We start from the raw sequence: 18828 nt of genomic DNA, 5'->3' as shown, positions 1-18828 counted from the left end.
GAGCCCGACGCGGGGCTCGAACTCACGGACCGCGAGATCGTGACCTGGCTGAAGTCGGACGCTTAACCGACTGCGCCACCCAGGCGCCCCTCTCCAGCACATTTTTATTTATTCATAACCAAGAAGTATGGGGTGGGGGGCAGGGAAACCCAGCATTACCAAATTGTTCCTGGGCTGTCAACTTAGATGTCATGAAGATCGTTTTATAAAATAAGTATTTACATTATACAAGACCTCTTAACCTCTCATTTTGCCTTACTTGCTTTTCATTGATAAACAGTTCTTATATGTCATTAATTATCCAGTTTTCTAAATCACAGCACTGAAAAACTGTGTGCTTTAATGGTAAATAAAGACTTCTGAGGGCATAGACAAGTCAAAGGCAACTGATTGTCAACCTGTCAGGAAGGGGTGACCCAGAACAAAGAAAAATTGTGAAAAGCAAACAGAGGAGCTCGTAAAGCCTTGGACGTTACATGGAAGGTCAAACAGTCCCATATTTACAATGAACCTTGACAGAAATGATGCTGACAGATGTTCACAAAGATAACCCCACTCGTCCGGAAAAGGTTAACTTGATGTGTCATTTGAAGAAGAGGGGTACTTAAAGGGATATCTTCAACTCCTCTGAAAACTTGGCATTGACTCAAGGAACTGGTTGTCCTAAGGTTTGGAAATTCTGGGCTTCACCTGAAACTCGGGGCACAATGAAAATGTGTGTCTTGAAAATGTGGTTATTTGTGGGAGGTGCAAGAGTACTTGTAGCTATATCGAGTCCTTTCTGTGCCCCTGGCACTGAGCTAGGCTTATGTGCCTGAATTTTATTAATTCTCACAACATCCTAAAGAGAAAGGACTTTTCTTATCCCCATTTTATGCATGGAGAAACTGAGGCTTGGAACAATGGAGGGGCTTACCCAAGGTCACACCATTAGAAAGTGGTGGACAGAGCTGGATCTCACACCGGTTCTGTCTTAACTCTCTCTATTTCTGCTCTCTCCTCCCCAATCTCCCTCGCCCTGGAGCTCCTCGGACACAGCCAGGGTGGAAGAAAGAATGAAGCAAGAGGAGAGAGTAAGCACTAGAGGGTCAGGTGTGTGCACACACACATCACGTGTTCCTCAGGGTCGCAGGTCGCAGTCTCCCGCAAATGCCGAGTACCTGTTCACGTTCTTACTAGCGCTAAGGTTTGCCGGTTTCTTGTGGACCCAATAGACCCGAAAAGTGACACTGATGAGAAAGAGGATATAGTGGCCATGGTCACCATAAAAGCCAGTAGTTATTTTGTGCTTTCCATGTTCCAGGCGCTAAGCGGGATGCTCTCTACCTACGGCTTCTTTCGTTTGAACACACACCTTCTCCTCTCCCTGTTGAGAGCCACCGGCTCTGTGGCAAAGAGAACCAGATCAGATCACAAAACTGCTGCCTCACATACACTTCCAAAGCCGAAATGTTAATGTGTGTTAATCTCCTCCTTCCACAGCTCTGGGTGATTCATGACTTGCTATTAGATCGGGAGGCATTTATTATTACTGTTAATCCATTAAGTGTATAGCCAGCAGTTAATTTACCCCCTTCCAGGGACTGCCTAGCATGGATGGGCTCGGTCCTTCTTGAAATAACGTTTTATATGGCTGCGTACTTTCACGTATATTATATAACCCACTCCTTGTACCGATCGTGTTGCATTATACCCACTTCACAGCTGGGGAAATTGAGGCTCAGAGAACTGAGGCGAGTGGCCCCAGGTGATGCTATTAGCGAGTGGAAGGCTGCAAGTCGGATTCTTGCTCCTCTGACTCCGAGGCCAGGGTGCCTTTTTCTGGCACGCGTGACGCGCCTGCTGTGTCTCATGGCTGAAAACCCCTGTGTCTCATGGCCGCCGCCCTCCTGACTGTGTGTTTCTGGCCCGCACAGTCAGCCCCAGCAAGGAGATCAAGATCGTGTCTGCGGTGCGGAGAAGCAGCATGAGCAGCTGTGGCAGCAGTGGCTACTTTAGCAGCAGCCCCACCCTCAGCAGCAGCCCCCCTGTGCTCTGCAACCCCAAGTCCGGTGAGTGGCCGAAAGGCAGCCCCGTTTCTGGCTGGGGCTGTGGGGCACTTGGGACACGTGCGGGCTGCGTTCCCCGGAAGCAGATTCTCAGACGGGGGAGGCTAGTGCGTGGGAATCTTGTGACAGCATGCTCGTGGAGCCAAGGCCTGTCGAGAGGAAGGGAAGCACGTGGATGTGGGCACAGGGAGAATCGGGCTGCAGTGTAGCGTCAGGGAAGGCTGCACTGACCCCAAGGGGAGCCCTGGAGGTGGGATGGCCCTTCACAATTGTCCCAAATTGGGACTCAACTCTGTTAAACCCTCATGTTAACCAGTCATTTGATGTTGGCTGCCCCGGGAGGAGGGCCTGACCGTGGGCAAGGCAGCTGTCTTCAGAGGTCGTTCCAAAGACAGTTGAAGGTATCAGCTGGGAGATGCCCCTCGGTCCTGAAGAGAGTTTGAACAGATGCAGAGGTCTTTGGGTCCTTAGCACCCCCAAGGAAGAAGCACAGATCTGTGCAAAACCCAACTATCCCCAGAAATGACTCTTGGTGCCTTGCAGTTTCAAAATCTACTGATCAAACTGCATGGCCTTTACATTCCAGGAAAAAAAAAATCTAGGTACAAAGATTGTCGATGAGCTTGTGCTTAGACACAATTCCTCCTTGACCCAATCAGTTCTTCAGCCCACAGGAACCTGTAACTCACAGATACGACCACCTTCTCAAAGTCTGTTACCCACCTCTTTCCTAGGATTAGATTGCGTGGTCTCTGATGGTAATAATCACTGCCTTGAAAACACCCCCGACTCCATTTGTTCAGTGCCCTGTTCACCCTCAGTTCAGTATATCACCTTCAGGGAAGGGAATTCATTCCTTTTGCTCTTGTTCCCTCATCGCCAGATTTGGGGGTACAAAGATGGAAGGTCATGACCGGTTCCCTCAGTGAACGTATCCTCTCTTTGGGGCCGGGGAGCATGTGTTAGAATAAGGACCAATAGATGTTGTTCAAAGGGTTTTAAGAGAAAACTCTGTTAGGCAAGTGGTATTTTACTTAATCTAACGTTTTGCTGCGTTCTGGAGGATTAGCTAAAGAATAGAGTTGTAACCTGCAGCAAATGAATGAAGAAACTTGTTTCCACACTGACTCTGGCTGGAAATCATTGAGCACCCATATGCTACCAGGTTTTCAATTAATGAAACACTGGTGATAAGGCAGAATGAGAAAGGAGGGCTATATTCTTAGAACTAGGCTTTTTGAAGCCCTGATCGAAATCTGATAGGTGTATCTAAAGTTAGAAGCAAAAGAATTCAGCTTCCGGAAGGGGTCAGCTATGCTAAAGCCATTTTGCATGCTTTCCACTGCATACAATAGTAGAATGAGAACAGAGTGTTAATTGCTTAAATGAACTACACATCTGCATTCCCTGAGGTGGGTTTGTATTGTTTCCTCTTTCTCCTTATGCCTAGTCACAAAGGGAAACGTTTACTGATAAGCAGGCAGCAAAGAAAGGTCAGGTTGCCTTTTCTGGGACTCTGCTGTGGTTGTCTCTATTGTTTTGTGGTTTGTAAGTCCTACCTCTTACCTATATTCTGACAAGCTTCTCCCTCACTCTTAAGAGGGTTCCCAAGGTACAGTGAGCTTATGTGTGATTATTTTTCTCAAGCAGATAAACAGACCTTCACAGTAAGGCATTTAAAATTAATCATTATATTTATATCTGGATGTATTTTTTAGAACTATGTATAAAAGCCCTAAACCAGACCAAAAAAAAAAAAAAAAAAAGTACTAGAGATATTACCATAATTGGTGTCCTTGTGATGAGTAAATAACTTCCCAAGGATTCAGAAAGAGAAAGCTAACACATAATTCCCTGGGCTTCAGGGTTTCTATCTTTTTTCAACAGAAGAAGGAGAAAGTGTATTAAAATAAATACTTTTATTTATAATTTATTTTATTTTATTGGTATAGTGATCAAATATTACAGTATAGTGTGATTCAAAACCATGATAAAATATCATCTCACACCTGTTAGAATGGCTATTATCAAAAAGACAAAAGATAACAAGTGCTGGCAAGGGTGTGGAGGAAGAGGGACTCTCATGCACTGTTGCTGGGAATGCAAACTGATGCAGCCACCATGGGAAACAGTATGGGGCTCCTCAAAAAATTAAAAATAGAACTACCATATGATCTAGCCATTCCATTTCTGGGTACTTATCCAAAGGAAAGGAAGTTACTCAAAATGTTATCTGCACCCCATGTTCCTTGCAGCATTATTTACAATAGCCAAGACATGGAAACAAACTAAGGGTCCATTGATCGATGAATGCATAAAGAAAATGAGGTGTATTTATACACAATGGAATATTACTCAGCCATAAGAAGAAGGAAATCCTGCTGTTCGCAACACCATGGATGGAATTTGAGGGCATTATGCTATGTGAAATAAGTGAAACAGACAAATATGTGGTCTCACTAATATGTGGAATCTAAAAAGAAGAAAAACAAACTTACACAGAGAACAGATTGATTGTTGCCAGAGGAATGGGTGAGGGTGGTCAAATGGTACAAACTTCCAGTTATAAAATAAACAAGTCCTGGGGCTCCTGGGTGGCTCAGTCGGTTAAGCCTCGGACTCTTGGTCTTGACTCACATCATGATCTGGCGGTTTGTGAGTTCGAGACCCGCATCAGGCTCTGCGCTGACCATGCAGAGCCTGTTTGGGATTCTCTCTGTCTGCCCCTCTTCTGTTCTTGCTCTCTCTCTCTCTCTCTCTCTCTCTCTCTCTAAATAAATAAATAAAGCTTTAAAAATAAAATAAATAAGTCCCGGGGGTGTAATATACAGCATGGTCACTATAGATAATCGTACTGTGTTGTGTATTTGAAAGTTGCTAAGAAGATAAATCTTAAAAGTTCTCATCACAAGAAAAGAATGTTGTAGCTATGTGAGGTGAGGGGTGTTAACTAGACTTATTGTGGTGATCACTGCACAAAACATATACATATATTGAATAATTATGTTAAAACCTGAAACTAATATAATTTTATATGTCAGTTATATCTAAGTAACAGGAAAGAGAATGTGTATTAAGGTAGGTGGTCACTACTGTCAGATATTACAGTACGTGTGATTTCTATACCCGAATTCATTCACCCAGACAGGATTATCTTGGGTAGGGAGAGAATTGTGTGACAGGGAATTGAAAGGTCTCAGTCCTCAACCAGGGACCTCTTCTCTTACATCCTGTTTATCTAAGAGGTTCTTTTCTTGGTTTTGACCTACTCCCTCTTTTTGGGGGGGAACATAAATTCATTTTCTCTTTTATGAGCTACCTGAAAGCAAAAGTAAGCATCTGGCCACCTGTCATCTCAACAAGAAGCATGTCATTGCCTTTAACTGAGAGGGTGTTCGTTAGGGCCAGACTACCTGGTGGCTCATCTGGGTCTCACCCCATGCTGCCTTTTCTTTTTCTGCTGCGCACGTGTTCTGGGACTGACATCTGACCTCTGAGTGCTGCCGGCAAAGGGAATTGGAGGCTCACACTTCGCTGGGTTAGGGGCCTGGCCATGGCCCCTCCAGTTTCTTTGTGATACCCAAGTTCATGATCTCTGAATAACTGGATTAGTATGGTCCCCGGCTCCCCATTCGCTGGCTTTTCTAGACCACCGAAGCAGTCCCCTCTCCAGTGCTTAATGAGCACAGGATGGTTGGAGAAGTTCATTACATGGTCCCTCTTTTCCCTTTCCGTGGGGTCAGTCACCCAAGTCAACCGCAACCCAGAAACGGATGATCCTCCTTCTAATACAGTGTCAGAAGGTCAATAGTGGCCTCAGGCTCTGTCACTTACCTTACTTTGTCTCATCACATAAGCATTTTATGATCTCACATCATCACAGGAAGGGTGAGTACAGGACAATACGATATTTTGAGAGACAGACTACTTCACATGACTTTTATTACCATGTATTATTATAATTGTTCTATTTTATTGCTAGTTATTGGTACTGATCTCTTACTGCGACTAATTTATAAATTAAGCTTTATCATAGGTATGTATGTATAGGAAAAAAAGTAGTATATGTAGGGTTCAGTACTGTCCACGGTTTCAGGCACCCACTGGGGATCTTGGAACGTATCCCCGTAGGTAAGAAGGGACCACCATATTGGCAGGTTTTTAGGCAGCCAGCAAGTCCAGAATTGGCTGCTGTCTTTGCTGCCTTGGTGGGCAACAGCAGTCAGCTGATAAGAACAGATGTCTGAGGAGGACAACACATTACTACCTTCCAGAGATTTTGAGTCCTTTCTTCTGCTTACAGAGAGGGCAGAGCATGGGAGGAACCATATTGTACTGTGGCTGATGGGTGCTGGCATCTAATGCCTGAGTTGGAATCCTGATTCTGCTAATTAGGTTGAGACCTTGAACCAAGCTATTTAACTTTTCTTTCTTTTAAACATTTTTTAAAGTTTATTTTTGAAAGAAAGAGAGAGCGCACAGGAGGGGAAGGGCAGAGAGAGACAGAGACAGAGACAGGATCCCAAGCAGGCTCTGTGCTGTCAGCATGGAGCCCAATGCAGGGCCAGATCTCATTAACTGTGCAGTCATGACCTGAGGCAAAATCAAGAGTCAGATGCTTAACCCAATGAGCCACCCAGGCATCCCGAAGCTATTTAACTTTTCTAAACTCATGTTTTCCCACGAATAAAATAGGGACAACCAAGAGCCTAATAAAATAGGGACAATAAAGAGCCTAACTAAACAGTACTCGTGATGATTAAATGACATAATATATTTGAAGTCTCTGGCATAGTACCTAGCACATGCTGCATATGTGGAACATTTCTCTAATATCACTACTGAGGGAAAAAGGCAGTGAATGTGTACACGCAGCCTGGATATTGATCAGAAAATAAGTGAAGCTTGGGTGAGTGGTTGTGTGCAGTATGTTGTGTGGGGTTAGCTCTTGAAACGTGGCTATCAGACTGCTAGAGGCAGATTTTTCTCTTAACTTTGACCTGTTGAATACGTATCAGGATTCCAAAGAAAGAAATGTGAGAACTAGAAAACCTTTTCTTTTTTTTTTTAATTTATTTATTTTTGAGAGAGAAAGAGCATTTGCAAGTGGGGGAGGGGCAGAGGAAGGGGGACAGAGGATCCAAAGTGGGCTCTGTACTGAGAGAACTATGCGGGCTTCGAACTCATGAGCCATGAGATCATGACCTGAGTCGAAGTCGGTCGCTCAACCAACTGAGCCACTCAGGGCCCTGAAAACTTTCTCTTTATAGAAAAATAGCATCCCACTCCTTATCCCCACCGTTGGCATCTGGCTTCCCTTCACCCTGTGCTGTTTCTTCTTTCTGTGGTTCTGTAAGTTAGGCTTAGGGTTTTTCACGTTTGCTAATATTTTGTCTGTATTCAGCCAGAGTATAAACTGTGAGGCAGGGATCTTTGCCACATGTGCTCAGTGATGGTCATAGATGAGGCAATCAGTAAATATCTGCTGAATGAATGATCAAGGGACCAGAAGGGTTTGCACCTTGACCTTGTGTCTGTCTTACAGTGTTGAAGAGACCCGTAACTTCAGAGGAACTCCTGACTCCCGGGGCTCCATATGCAAGGAAGACATTCACGGTAGGCTCATCATCTGGGTTTTTTCTCCTGCTCGTGCCATGTCAGCATGTCAGTGTCTGAATGTGTAGCTGAGGGACAGAATTGAAAACCTTCTAATTTTCCTTTTGTTTTGGGGCATAATTATAACAATGGATTTTCTTGACCCTTAGGCACTAAAATGCATTAGGACCTGACATGAGTTATGATTCATACAGCATTTTAAACTCCTTTTGCTGAGGCCTAAAGAAAAAATTTCCATTACTTAGTCTAATATAATTACAGACTTTAAGGCGAATGGTGGTGCAAATCATGCCAATAATCCCTTCTGTGTTGCAGTTAATCCTAACAATCATTTAAGATATTAGAGGAGTCTTTAGGGGAAAAAAGAAAACCAAGAGACAGTTTGTTCTGCCATAAGGAATGTTGCTTCTGACGATGCTAAGCATGTCTTGAGTTATATAAACAAGCACAGGATTTTGGAACACTGTGTACCTGTGAGCTCCTCTTGGCCACCTGCTGCTTCTCGGAGGTTCTCCAGCCTTCTTTCTACAACTACCTGCCCCAGTGGCTTCCTTCAAATGGAATCGGAGGGCTCTGCTTGACAGCATCTTGCCCTCTCTCCTTGCTCAGCCTCTTTCTCTCAGTCTCTACCCAAAACCACATCAACATCCTCTTTAAAACACTTCTCCTTTTCCTCCAGCTTTCTAACTTTTGTTTTATTTCCCCAGGGACCAAAAAAAAAAAAAAAAAAAAAAAACCAAAAAAAACCTTCCCACACCCATTCGGGCTGCAAACATTCATCGTGGACACTGAGGAGTTTAGATAGGATGGGCCCAGTCATAGCCAGCGAGTATGAAGAAAGCACCAGAAATATGTCTGTACCAGGGGAAACGATAAACGATACCTTTGGAAGTGAAATTAGGTATAATGAACTAATAGCAGTAAACCCTTAAGCCGGTGAAGGGCCTAAACATCTTTTTGAGATTGTTTACAAAAATTGCATTTGCTGGGGTGCCTGGGTGGCTCAGTCGGTTAAACAGCCAGCTCTTGATTTCGGCTCAGGTCATGATCTCACAGTTCGTGAGATCGAGCCCCTCATCGGGAGCCTGCTTGGGATTCTCTCTCTCCTTCTCTCTCTGTCCCTCCCCCACTCGTGCTCTCCCCATGTCTGTCTCTCTCTCAAAATAAATAAACATTTTTAAAAAATTGCAATTTCTTCCCTGCCTTGCCCTCAGTCTCCAGCAATTGAGAAACAGTTGATTATAGTTTTAAGTATTTTGGGGGGGGGGAGGGTCTTAAATTTAAATGCCAGCATTGCTAGTGATTGTGAACGTGTGTCATCTGTATTTCAGTTGGGGTGTATATTAAAGACACGTCTGAGAGCTGCACAGGGAATGTAACTGCCAATTCTAATGATTCTCTAGGGAAAGGCACCCTTCAGTTTCAAACAGCTTTTGGACTAGTACCCACTTGTAAATTGTGGACTTTATGTACTTTACTCACTTTCTTTTCTTGGTAGAGGTTGTGTTTCAAGAAAGCCCAAACTTTTCCTGTTTCCCACTGTTAAGTAATATAAATGGTTTCTTCGGACTCGAAGGATGTAGCAAGAACATCAAGAAAGTATCTTTTGGACCCTGGGGAAAAGAATAAACTTGGAACAGAAATTGGGTCTGGAGAGAAATTTCAACCATATTTTCATAGTCTTCTAAATTTTCCATTTGAGCCTGATATTAAATTGCATAGCAGCCTAAGAAGAAGGCAATCTGCCAGTTATTTACTGAGTAGTGCCCTCGCAGAGGAAGCTTCTTTCTGCCTAACAGGTGCCCCCTGACCACCTTTTCTGCATAGATATGCCTGTGTTTGTGATAGAAACAAAGTGTTCTGTTCTCCTGACAAGCTACAGATGGAGTTGAGGAGAAGAGATATGCCAGCGCATATACTTAACCCTGGGCTGGTTTTCTTTCTCTTGGAAGGACAGGCAAATTGCCAGGGACCGTCTTCTAGATTGCTAATTGTGGTTTTCCTCTCCAGATTGTTGGTGACGCCGTTGGTTGGGGCTTTGTGGTGCGAGGAAGTAAGCCATGCCACATTCAGGCCGTGGACCCCAGCGGCCCTGCGGCAGCGGCGGGAATGAAGGTACCAACAATCCAGCAATGTCTAAGTACCTCTAGCCTCATTTTCTTGCTCTCTTGATCTCCCTGAGTGTTTTGGTCTCATTTTGGACCAGTTTCCTTTTCCCTTTCTGGAGAGGGTTGAAATGAAGCCAAGAGTGTGTCATGTAGCAACTAGGAGGAAAAGGTTTCCTATTGCTCTGATGGTACATCATTGGTCTCCAGCCCTTCCTTGGTTTTTCACATCTCTCCCCTTAACCAATACTGAGTTTGAACATAAAATAGTTGCTTTTTGCTGAAGTCTTATATAATAACTCTACTGCTTCGATTATATACAAAGTGTATTCCTGGAGGATTTATACAGCCAGTGGAACATGCTTAGACCATATGAGATGGCAAATAGTGCGAAAAAGAAGGCAGAGGTGATTGAATTTGGAAGAGGAGATCTGGAGTCCCATTTTGGTTCTGCTAATTTCTAGCTCTTTGACTTTGCACGAGTTCTGGAACTATCTCAGAGCCTGTTTCCTCCTCTCTGAAACAATAATCATATTTCCTTCTGCTGTTGTGTGGATTAAATATGTGGAAACACTTTATAATGCACAAAGCAAGACACAAACATCAGAAGAGTTGAATGAATTGTGAGAGATTTTTGAAAATAACTTTTAGATATTTTTTGGTGCTAAAATAATGCATATAGAGTTAAGATTTAGAAAATACAGACCAGCAGAAAAAAAATTATAATTGCTTATAAATCTTTCATAAGTAAGAGATAACCACTGTTAACATTAAGCAGCTTTACTGAGTATAATTGACATGTGTATCTCTGTTGACACTTTGATTTATATTCTTCCAGACTACTTATACATACATATACATACGTACATGTATAAATATATATGTATTTATATCTATGCATTGGTTTCTTAAGCTTTTTTAATTGAAACGTAATTAACATATACATGTACACAATAAGTGTACACGCAGTGATTTGACAATCCTATAGATTACTCAGTGCTCACCAGCGTAAGTGTAGTCACCATCTGTCACGTTGTTTTTATTTATACAAAAATATGATATGCTATGAGAGGATGTTGAGAGCATTGGTTTTCTGCTTCAAAAGACCTCTACCTACCCCAGTTTTGTTGTGTCATCTGTAAAACAGTTCACAGAGTACGCTTGATGTCTTAATTATCTGGGCCCTTGGGAGGACGCACAAGGCTAGAAAGCAACAGATCGTTCCTCTGCTCATGTCTTCTACACCCTCCACCTCTCCCATCAGTCCTTTTCCTGGAGCAGTAAACCAGTAAAGCAATAGGCATGACTTGGTTCTGCACAGCTCTGATTTCTAGCACTTACCCTCTGGCACCGGATTACCCAGTGGCAGAGAAAGGGGGGCGGCAGAGACCAGCTCAAGGGTGCACAGAGCACAGATTACAGCCAGTCTGGGTAATCAGTGCTGTGTGATGAGGGGTTCACTCTGCCCCCTGATTTGAACACGTCATTCATGCAGAGAGCCAGAGGCTCACCGGGTCCTGTGCTCTGGACCAGCTGCAGAAGCCTTGTTGGCCCTGTGTGTCTGTGTGACAGGCCCTTCCTTCCTACCTCCTTGGTCTGCAGTGGGCACAGCACCAAAGATAGTCAGAGCAGGAAAGTTGGCCGGGAGCATAAAGGGCGGGCATTTGTATCTGTGCCGAGGCTGAATTTATCATTTTCTAATGGAACTCTTGGCCAGGGGAAGAGTTTTATGCTTTATTTCCATAGTAAAGCACCTAGTATAAATTATTTTTGGCAGACTCTGCTTTACTGCTGAGCATATGCACTCACTCTCATGGGTCTCTAACTTAAAGCATGTTTGCTTTCGGGAAAGCAGTGGATTTCTACTGCAGCTGAAGACCTTGTTTTGTTTGGCCATGTACCTGATTTTAGCCCATCTTTATTGATCAATATGAATAACTTGTAGGTATTGTCAGTCAGTCGGTCAATTAACTCCTTAATGTATTTACTCTGATAGGTGGGTAACCTGGTATAATTTTTTCAATTTCTCAAGCCAGTACTTCACAAGGTTTATATTCTTAGTTTCTCAAGGGGTACAGTGGTCTCCATATGTTTTAGAGAAGTACAGAATTTTTTTTTTAACGTTTTATTTATTTTTGAGACAGGGAGAGACAGAGCATGAACGGGGGAGGGTCAGAGAGAGAGAGAGGGAGACACAGAATCTGAAACAGGCTCCAGGCTCTGAGCTGTCAGCACAGAGCCCGACGCGGGGCTCGAACTCACGGACCGCGAGATCATGACCTGAGACGAAGTCGGCCGCTCAACCGACTGAGCCACCCAGGCGCCCCGAGAAGTACAGAATTTCTTAGAGCAGTCTTTCCTAAAGTTGTATTTTACAGTTCTCTGGTCCAGCAAAATACCCTGACCTGCGTTTCTGTGATCAAAGCAGTTTTTAACTACTGTTAAAAACTTTACCCCCTCTTTGAAAATTCACAAAGCACATTAGCATGTTGAAAATTCTGGTAAGGCCAGCAAGCAAAAAAAGAAAAATGTGTTTAAATTGTCTACCATAACATTTAATCACTTAATAGAGACACTCAAATGGAATCTTAGGATTGTTAAGATTACTGCATCAAGACTGTTCCGAGAAGCTCCTATTGGCCAAAGTCTTGTATTGGGTTGAATGTATAGAGATAGATTTTTGAACTGTACTGCTGGTTGAATGAAAGTGACAGAGAATACCATGCTCTTCCCTATAATTTAACTGTGTAATATACTCATTTAAATTACTTAGTACATTATTTTCTCCTAGAAAACACTAAATTGTTTCCTAGTTTACCATATCGATTTGCCATGGAATAACTCCACTTATGTAAAACTCCATTTGTATAATCCAGTCCTAGAGGCTTCTTGCCACGGACCTGTCACATTGCTGTTGCCCTTTGCACCTGTCCAGGAGAACTGCAGGGTGGTGTGTGTGTGTGTGGCCGCGCAGCACTCTGGGAGGGTGGGAGCAGGGAAACCACCCCACGGGAGGGGCTTGCCTGCTGACCTGGGCAATGATTGACCTGCTTGGTCGGGCTGGGAGAAATGATCCAGAATTCTGGCCAGAATCCTTCTTGTAGCGCCTGTGACTGGCAGGAGCCACCCCAGCAAAGTGTCAAGTGCCTCACTTTGTCTTCAATGCCGTTCTCTCTGTGGAATGCCAGGCTCACCCCTCAGGTCACCGTCCTGGTTTTCTCCTGCTTTCTGATGTGGACAAAGCCTTGTGCCTGAGCCTTTGTGACTGTGGCTGCGGAATGTCACTACTTTACTTGCCAAAACAGAGATCATTTTGTGGCTAAGTTTCTCATGTGTACCGTGTATCTCTCTTATTTCGCCTTTTTACGGGGATTGGAAAGTTTTAAGATGTGGGCCACCAGCCTGTGGACAGGACAGACCCCCAGACCGAAGAGACTCAGGACCATTTTCCCCTATGAACATTTCTAGACTTTCCCAGTCCCAAAGGAGAGCTCCTTGCCCCGTTTAAATAGAATCCTTAATCCATAATGAGAGGAGACCCTCACTTGTATTAAAATTTACTTCTGGAAGAATTTCAGAGATTATGTGTCCTCTGGGGGTGTGATAAGGTCTGCCTTCACACCCTTTTCTAGACTGAGGTAGAGTAATCTAGGATCTTTGTGCCTGGGCCACCTAGCCCGCTGGCCCCACGTGTCTTCACCCCGTCCCTCTGCACTGCTGACTGAGGCAGGTGGGGCTGATCAGGCGGCTAGGCTGCGGGGTGGGACTGCTGAGATGCAGGGCAGGGGATCTAAAAATATGTAGAACAGGGAGGGTTCCACTCTGACCTCAGTTGTAAATGGAATTGAGTTTTAGATGTTTTGGTCAGTTATTAGACTTTTATATGATCTCAAGCTTGTTTGAAAAGTTTGTCTTGGGCGCCTGGGTGGTTCAGTCGTTAAGCATCTGGATTCGGCTCGGGTCATGATTTCACAGTTCGTGAGTTCGAGTCCCACATCGGGTGAGCTCCAGCCCTGCTTTGGATGAGCTTGAGCCCCTAGTGAGCCCCATTTCTCTCTCTTTCTGTCTGTCCCTCGCTCACTTGTGCCCTCTCTCTCTAAAACAGACAAACAAAAAACAACAAAAAAACCAGTTTGTCTTTACTCCAGTACGTTCCTCGCCTTCCCTTCTGATTACCTGCTCTCCCTGCAGTGGGAACATGCTTATTCTTGGAGACTTAAACAAACAGGGATGTTACAAGAGACCCCAAACTATGACTTTATTTCTACTTTTGTCTGAATCCAGACCCTTATAAAAAGAGAACAATGAGTCACATCTTTTCTAATCAGGTTGCTGCGTTGTCTCATAACCACACTCCTCGCTTCCGTGCCTACAAAACAACAGCTGTGGTGTCATCAGAATCCTCACCTGTCATGACATCTTTGGATCTGGAGCTGTTTTTCTTTAGATGGTTCTTTTGCTTAGAAGATGAAATCTGTAAACCTCCAGCTCAGGGGACCTTTCATCGCACATTACAACCCTAGAAAGGAGCACGAAATACAGCAGCCCTCAAAGTTCAGTCATCGAATGCATTTTCGATTAGGGGAGGTTGTTTGCTGTACTCTCTCTTTGGCAACTCTTCACTCATCCATTAGGCATTCCATAGCAGTAGACTGTGGTTCATTTCAAGGCAAAGGGGGAAGGAGGAAAGAAGAGAAGGAACCAGAGTTTATTGTCTTCTGTGTGCCTGACCTTGCACCATGCTAGGCCCTTTCTGTGCATAAGGCCATTTAATATCAGCATCTGAACACTAAAATCCTGGAGGAAGGGACTGCTCCAGGAGGAATAATTCTATTTCTTACCTCTTTTCTTCTACTTTGAAAAGAAATAGTTTCTTCTGCAGGACCACAGGCTACAGTCTAATGACTGTCACTTAGTTTTTTTTTTTCTAATGTGTATTTATTTTTGAGAGAGAGAAAGAGAGAGCTCGAGTAGGGGAGGGGCAGAGAGAGAGGGAGACACAGAATCTGAAGCAGGCTAATGACTCTCACTTAAACATGGCTTCACGTCACAACCTTGAATGACACCACCCCTTTTTTTGTTAATCCTGTCAAGTTGAAACCCATTTCTGGACCACATGATCTATCAGAACTTCATTTTACATGATCCTCTAGTAGCTGTCCTCCACTATAGTCAGGGAAGAATTTTTACATTTCACAAATACATCATAATTGTATTTATGTCTGCCCTCAAATAAATCGAATTAAGCAACTCTGGCACTTAAAATCCTCTAATGGCTTCCCATTACAATGAGAATAAGTTCCAGATGCCTTCCCATGGACTACAGTGTCCATGATCTGGACCCTACTGTGAATAACATTATCTCCTACCCTGTTTTGCTGAAAGCTCCATTGGCCTTGCCTCTGTCCCTCCCAAATACCAAGTTTTCCTGCCTAAGGCTGGATGACTGGTCCCACCGTTGTCACTCGAGTCTCAGATTAAATGTCAGTTTTTCAGAGGAGCCTTCCTTAAATACCCTGTGATATTCTCTGTATCTTCTCCCAGTTAGTCTTTATCATATTACCCTGTCTTATGTTTTCAAGACATAATATTTATCAGAATCTGAACATAGTACTTAAATGTTTATTAGCTATCTGTCTCTAGTGGCTCCGTCAATGTAACAGACCTTGTCTGTTTTAAATACTATATTCCCAGTACTTAGCACAATTCCTGACAATTTAGGCCATGCTGGAAACAAATTTGTTGAATGATCCAGTGAATCGGTGCTCTCATAGAAAGGCTGAGGAATTCACCCATTGAACACCTGCATTGTGTCCTCACACATTTCACGTGCGTTCCCTCTTTTGTTGTTCTTCTCACTTTTGAAGGGGGATTGGGTTGTGTTCTTCTGACATGGCAAATGAGGAAACTGAGACCCAGTTAATCTCTTTCCGGAAGCCACCCCGTTTACAAACGTCAGAACTAGATACAAACCCGGTTTCTCTGCCCCAAAGCCCTACTAATGCTTCATATTGCATTATTTCAGAAAATACAAACCCATGAGGCAGAGCCCAATAGATGATATATCCCAATAAAACCTTGAACCCCTCTAAACTGCTCATGGATGTATGACCTTTGATGCCTCTTGTGGGAAAAAATTTGTATTTAATTCAAAATGAATTGTTTGGGTGGTCACATGTTCACCTGTGTTGGCTTGAAGATCAAATAAGTAATTTTTATCCTTGGCACCAACCTCTCACTTGGGTCAGCACTAGCTCTTACAAGGTCACCAAAGTGATACAGAATATTCACTTTTGTTAGTTGAATCAAATACTTGTCAGAGCAAACCATTCAGCCTTCACACTGTGAAGGAATTTGAGCCATATTTACAAATAAGGAACAAAAGATATCCTTGCTCTTTTCTGGAGAGTTTGTTTTTTTCTGGTGGGAATAATTAAATCGTGCGAGAAACAGTGTTCAAGTTTTCATGCAACCGGTGCCAACTCTGGGAGGGATTTCAAGACTCCTGGCTTCTTCTCTTGTTTCCTGCTGTGATGAATTGATGGATGTGGACTTATGGGGCCTCTTTTCTCTTTGTTTGTTTCTTTGCATGTTTATATAGAAACAGAACTATCTGAGTCAGAGCAAGACGTTAGTGATCATTGTGTTCTCTTTTTACCCCGTTCAAAAATTCTTATTTCTTACATGGAGGAAAAAAGTAACGGTTCTGCTTTTGGACTTTCTTCCTTATAGCAACAAACCTGTACATCCCATGGAATTTTCCTTCTGAACTGAGAGAGGCCAGGCTGGGCAAATCATCTGAAGTTCCTAATTAATTTAGCCAAGACAGTTTGGGCATGGCAGCAGCAACCTGTGGGATGATGATCAACACAGATGAAAAAATGCATCTGTTAACTGTATTAAACGTGGTTCCTTTCCAGTTGAGTTCAGCAAAGTCATGGGTGGAAATAAAAGGTGATGTCTTACGTCCCGTGCTGCACCTCTGGCCATGTCGTCCCTTAGTTGACAGAAAGCAGTAGGGTCAGTGTCCCTTTGTTCACCACTGGGTGTGACTGGGGAGGGAAGAGAAAAGGCCACTCTGCCGGGGGGGGGGGGCAACCCTGCCTGCACGAGAGGGGCCTCATCTCAGACCTCTTAGCTGCTCTGTGCCCTTCCTGAGGAGGGAGCTGTCTTCGTGTCAGGCTCTGACCGCCCTCCAGAAGACAGGGCAACTCCACACCTTTGTTCTGTCAGTATTTCCTCACCTTTGTTCCGTCAGTATTTCCTGACCACCTACCATGCACCAGACCCCATTTCAGGCCTTCAAGAGATCTTCAGTGTAGAGAAAGAGAGACATTAATCAAACAATTCCACTCTTAAATATATAACTATGAACAGATGAGCGCAACGAAGAAAAGGACAGGAGTTTCTGATTTTTGTACAACAGTAGGAGGAATGACAGGGAACACTTACCCCAGGAAAGATGCTTGAGCTGAGATCTGAGATCTAAAGAATGGAGAGAAATCAACTGAGCCTGAGTGTGTCTGTGTACTCTGTGTGTGTGTGTGTGTGTGTGTAGGCATTGTGTACACATGTATGTACATGTGTGTTTACAGGGTTGCAATTCGTTCACGTGTGTAGGTGCGTGCACACACACACACACACACACACAAACACAAACATACATGCAGGGCATATTCCATATACAAGAAATCTAGAAAAGCAACATGGTTCCTTGGAAGAAAAGAATGGAAGCCATGACCAGACTGTAGTGTGAAGAGAATTTTGGAAGGAGGGGTAGCAATGAGTTAGGGCAGAGTGTTTCTTTCTTTTTTTTTTTTTTAATGTTTATTTATTTTTGAGAAAGAGAGGGCGAGTGGGGGAGGGGCAGAAAGAGAGAGAGGGAGACACAATCTGAAGCAGGCTCCAGGCTCCAAGCTGTCATCACAGAGCCCGACGTGGGGGCTCAAACCCATGAACCGTGAGATCATGACCTGAGCTGAAGTCGGACGCTTAACAGACTCAACCACCCAGGCACCCAGGGCAGAGTGTTTCCTAACCTGTATATTATTATCTTTCCCTTAAGGAGCCTTTTTAAGACATTTTCCCCCCCTTAATCATCCCTCCCATGAGATTTGGATAACACAGATACCCTATATACCTGTTTATATACTCTGTGTATGTGTGTGTAGTGTATGCTTTATACATAGAAAGAGGAATATTTTTTCACACTCCATCGGGGAATTTTTCCCCTTTGGGAGAATGCATGAGTTAGGGAGAGAAGCTCAAAAGCTTTATAAAATTGTGTTAAATTCAGGTGCCTGGGTGGTTCAGCTGTTCATATGACCACATATACAGCTTTTAGGTATATAGTTTAACAAGCTTTGTCAAATGTACACACCTGTGTAACTACCATCAGAACATAGAACATTTCCAGCGCTCCAGAAAGTCCCCTCCTGTCTCTTTCCAGTCAGGCCCCTCCCACCAGAGGCAACCACTGTTACGATTTCTGTCACCAAAAACTGGTTTAGGTTTTTAGAGTCAGACAGAATCCTGGAATCCTGGATGTACACGTCATGCTTCTGTGATGTTTGGCCAATTATTTCATTTCTTTGGACTTTTTTATCATGTGGTAAATGAGGATATATGTGGAGTCTCACAGGGTTGGTGAGGGAGGCATGCTTCCTTCCCCACTTTCCCACAGTATGAACACATGGGCACCTCTAAGAGGCATCCAGCGGTATTGGGCTTGTAGAATAAGCCTGAGGATTACTTCAGGACTGGAAATGGTCTGAGTTCCCTGAATGCTGGCCTTCCCAGTCTGCATTGCCCTTTGCTTTGTGACCCACGAAACCTGCCTGCTTCTCCCATTTCCCATATGTTTCTGTTTCTGTGCTCTTCTAGAAAGCTGCTGCCATACTGGGGACATAAGTCCTTTCTCACTGGTTTCCGCCAATGACTCTACACAAGCATCCTGTTCCCCCCCCCCCCCACTTCTAGAATCTCCCAGAAGCATATCTGACTTACCTTGGCCTGTCATTCTCCTTCTTTCCATCTGACCCATCCCATTCCTTATCTTG

At 43.8% G+C, this 18828-nt stretch overlaps 1 protein-coding gene across 2 annotated transcripts in view; it reads left to right on the top strand.

The window, feature by feature from the left end:
- The window catches only part of DEPTOR (DEP domain containing MTOR interacting protein), a 137192-nt gene that overhangs the window by 92699 nt on the left and 25665 nt on the right, over positions 1-18828 (top strand). Inside the window, exons 6-8 of one of the 2 annotated variants that reach the window (XM_030304582.2) lie at positions 1917-2051; positions 7594-7664; positions 9675-9779. In XM_030304582.2, the coding sequence (XP_030160442.1) occupies positions 1917-2051; positions 7594-7664; positions 9675-9779 (311 nt within the window). The remainder of the gene's footprint in view (positions 1-1916; positions 2052-7593; positions 7665-9674; positions 9780-18828) is intronic. The other variant, XM_030304583.2, reaches the window with a different exon arrangement.

This window comes from Lynx canadensis, chromosome F2 (assembly GCF_007474595.2).
Source record: "Lynx canadensis isolate LIC74 chromosome F2, mLynCan4.pri.v2, whole genome shotgun sequence".
In the NCBI taxonomy this organism is placed as follows: Eukaryota; Metazoa; Chordata; class Mammalia; order Carnivora; family Felidae; genus Lynx; species Lynx canadensis.
This window is presented reverse-complemented; position numbering and strand designations above follow the sequence as displayed.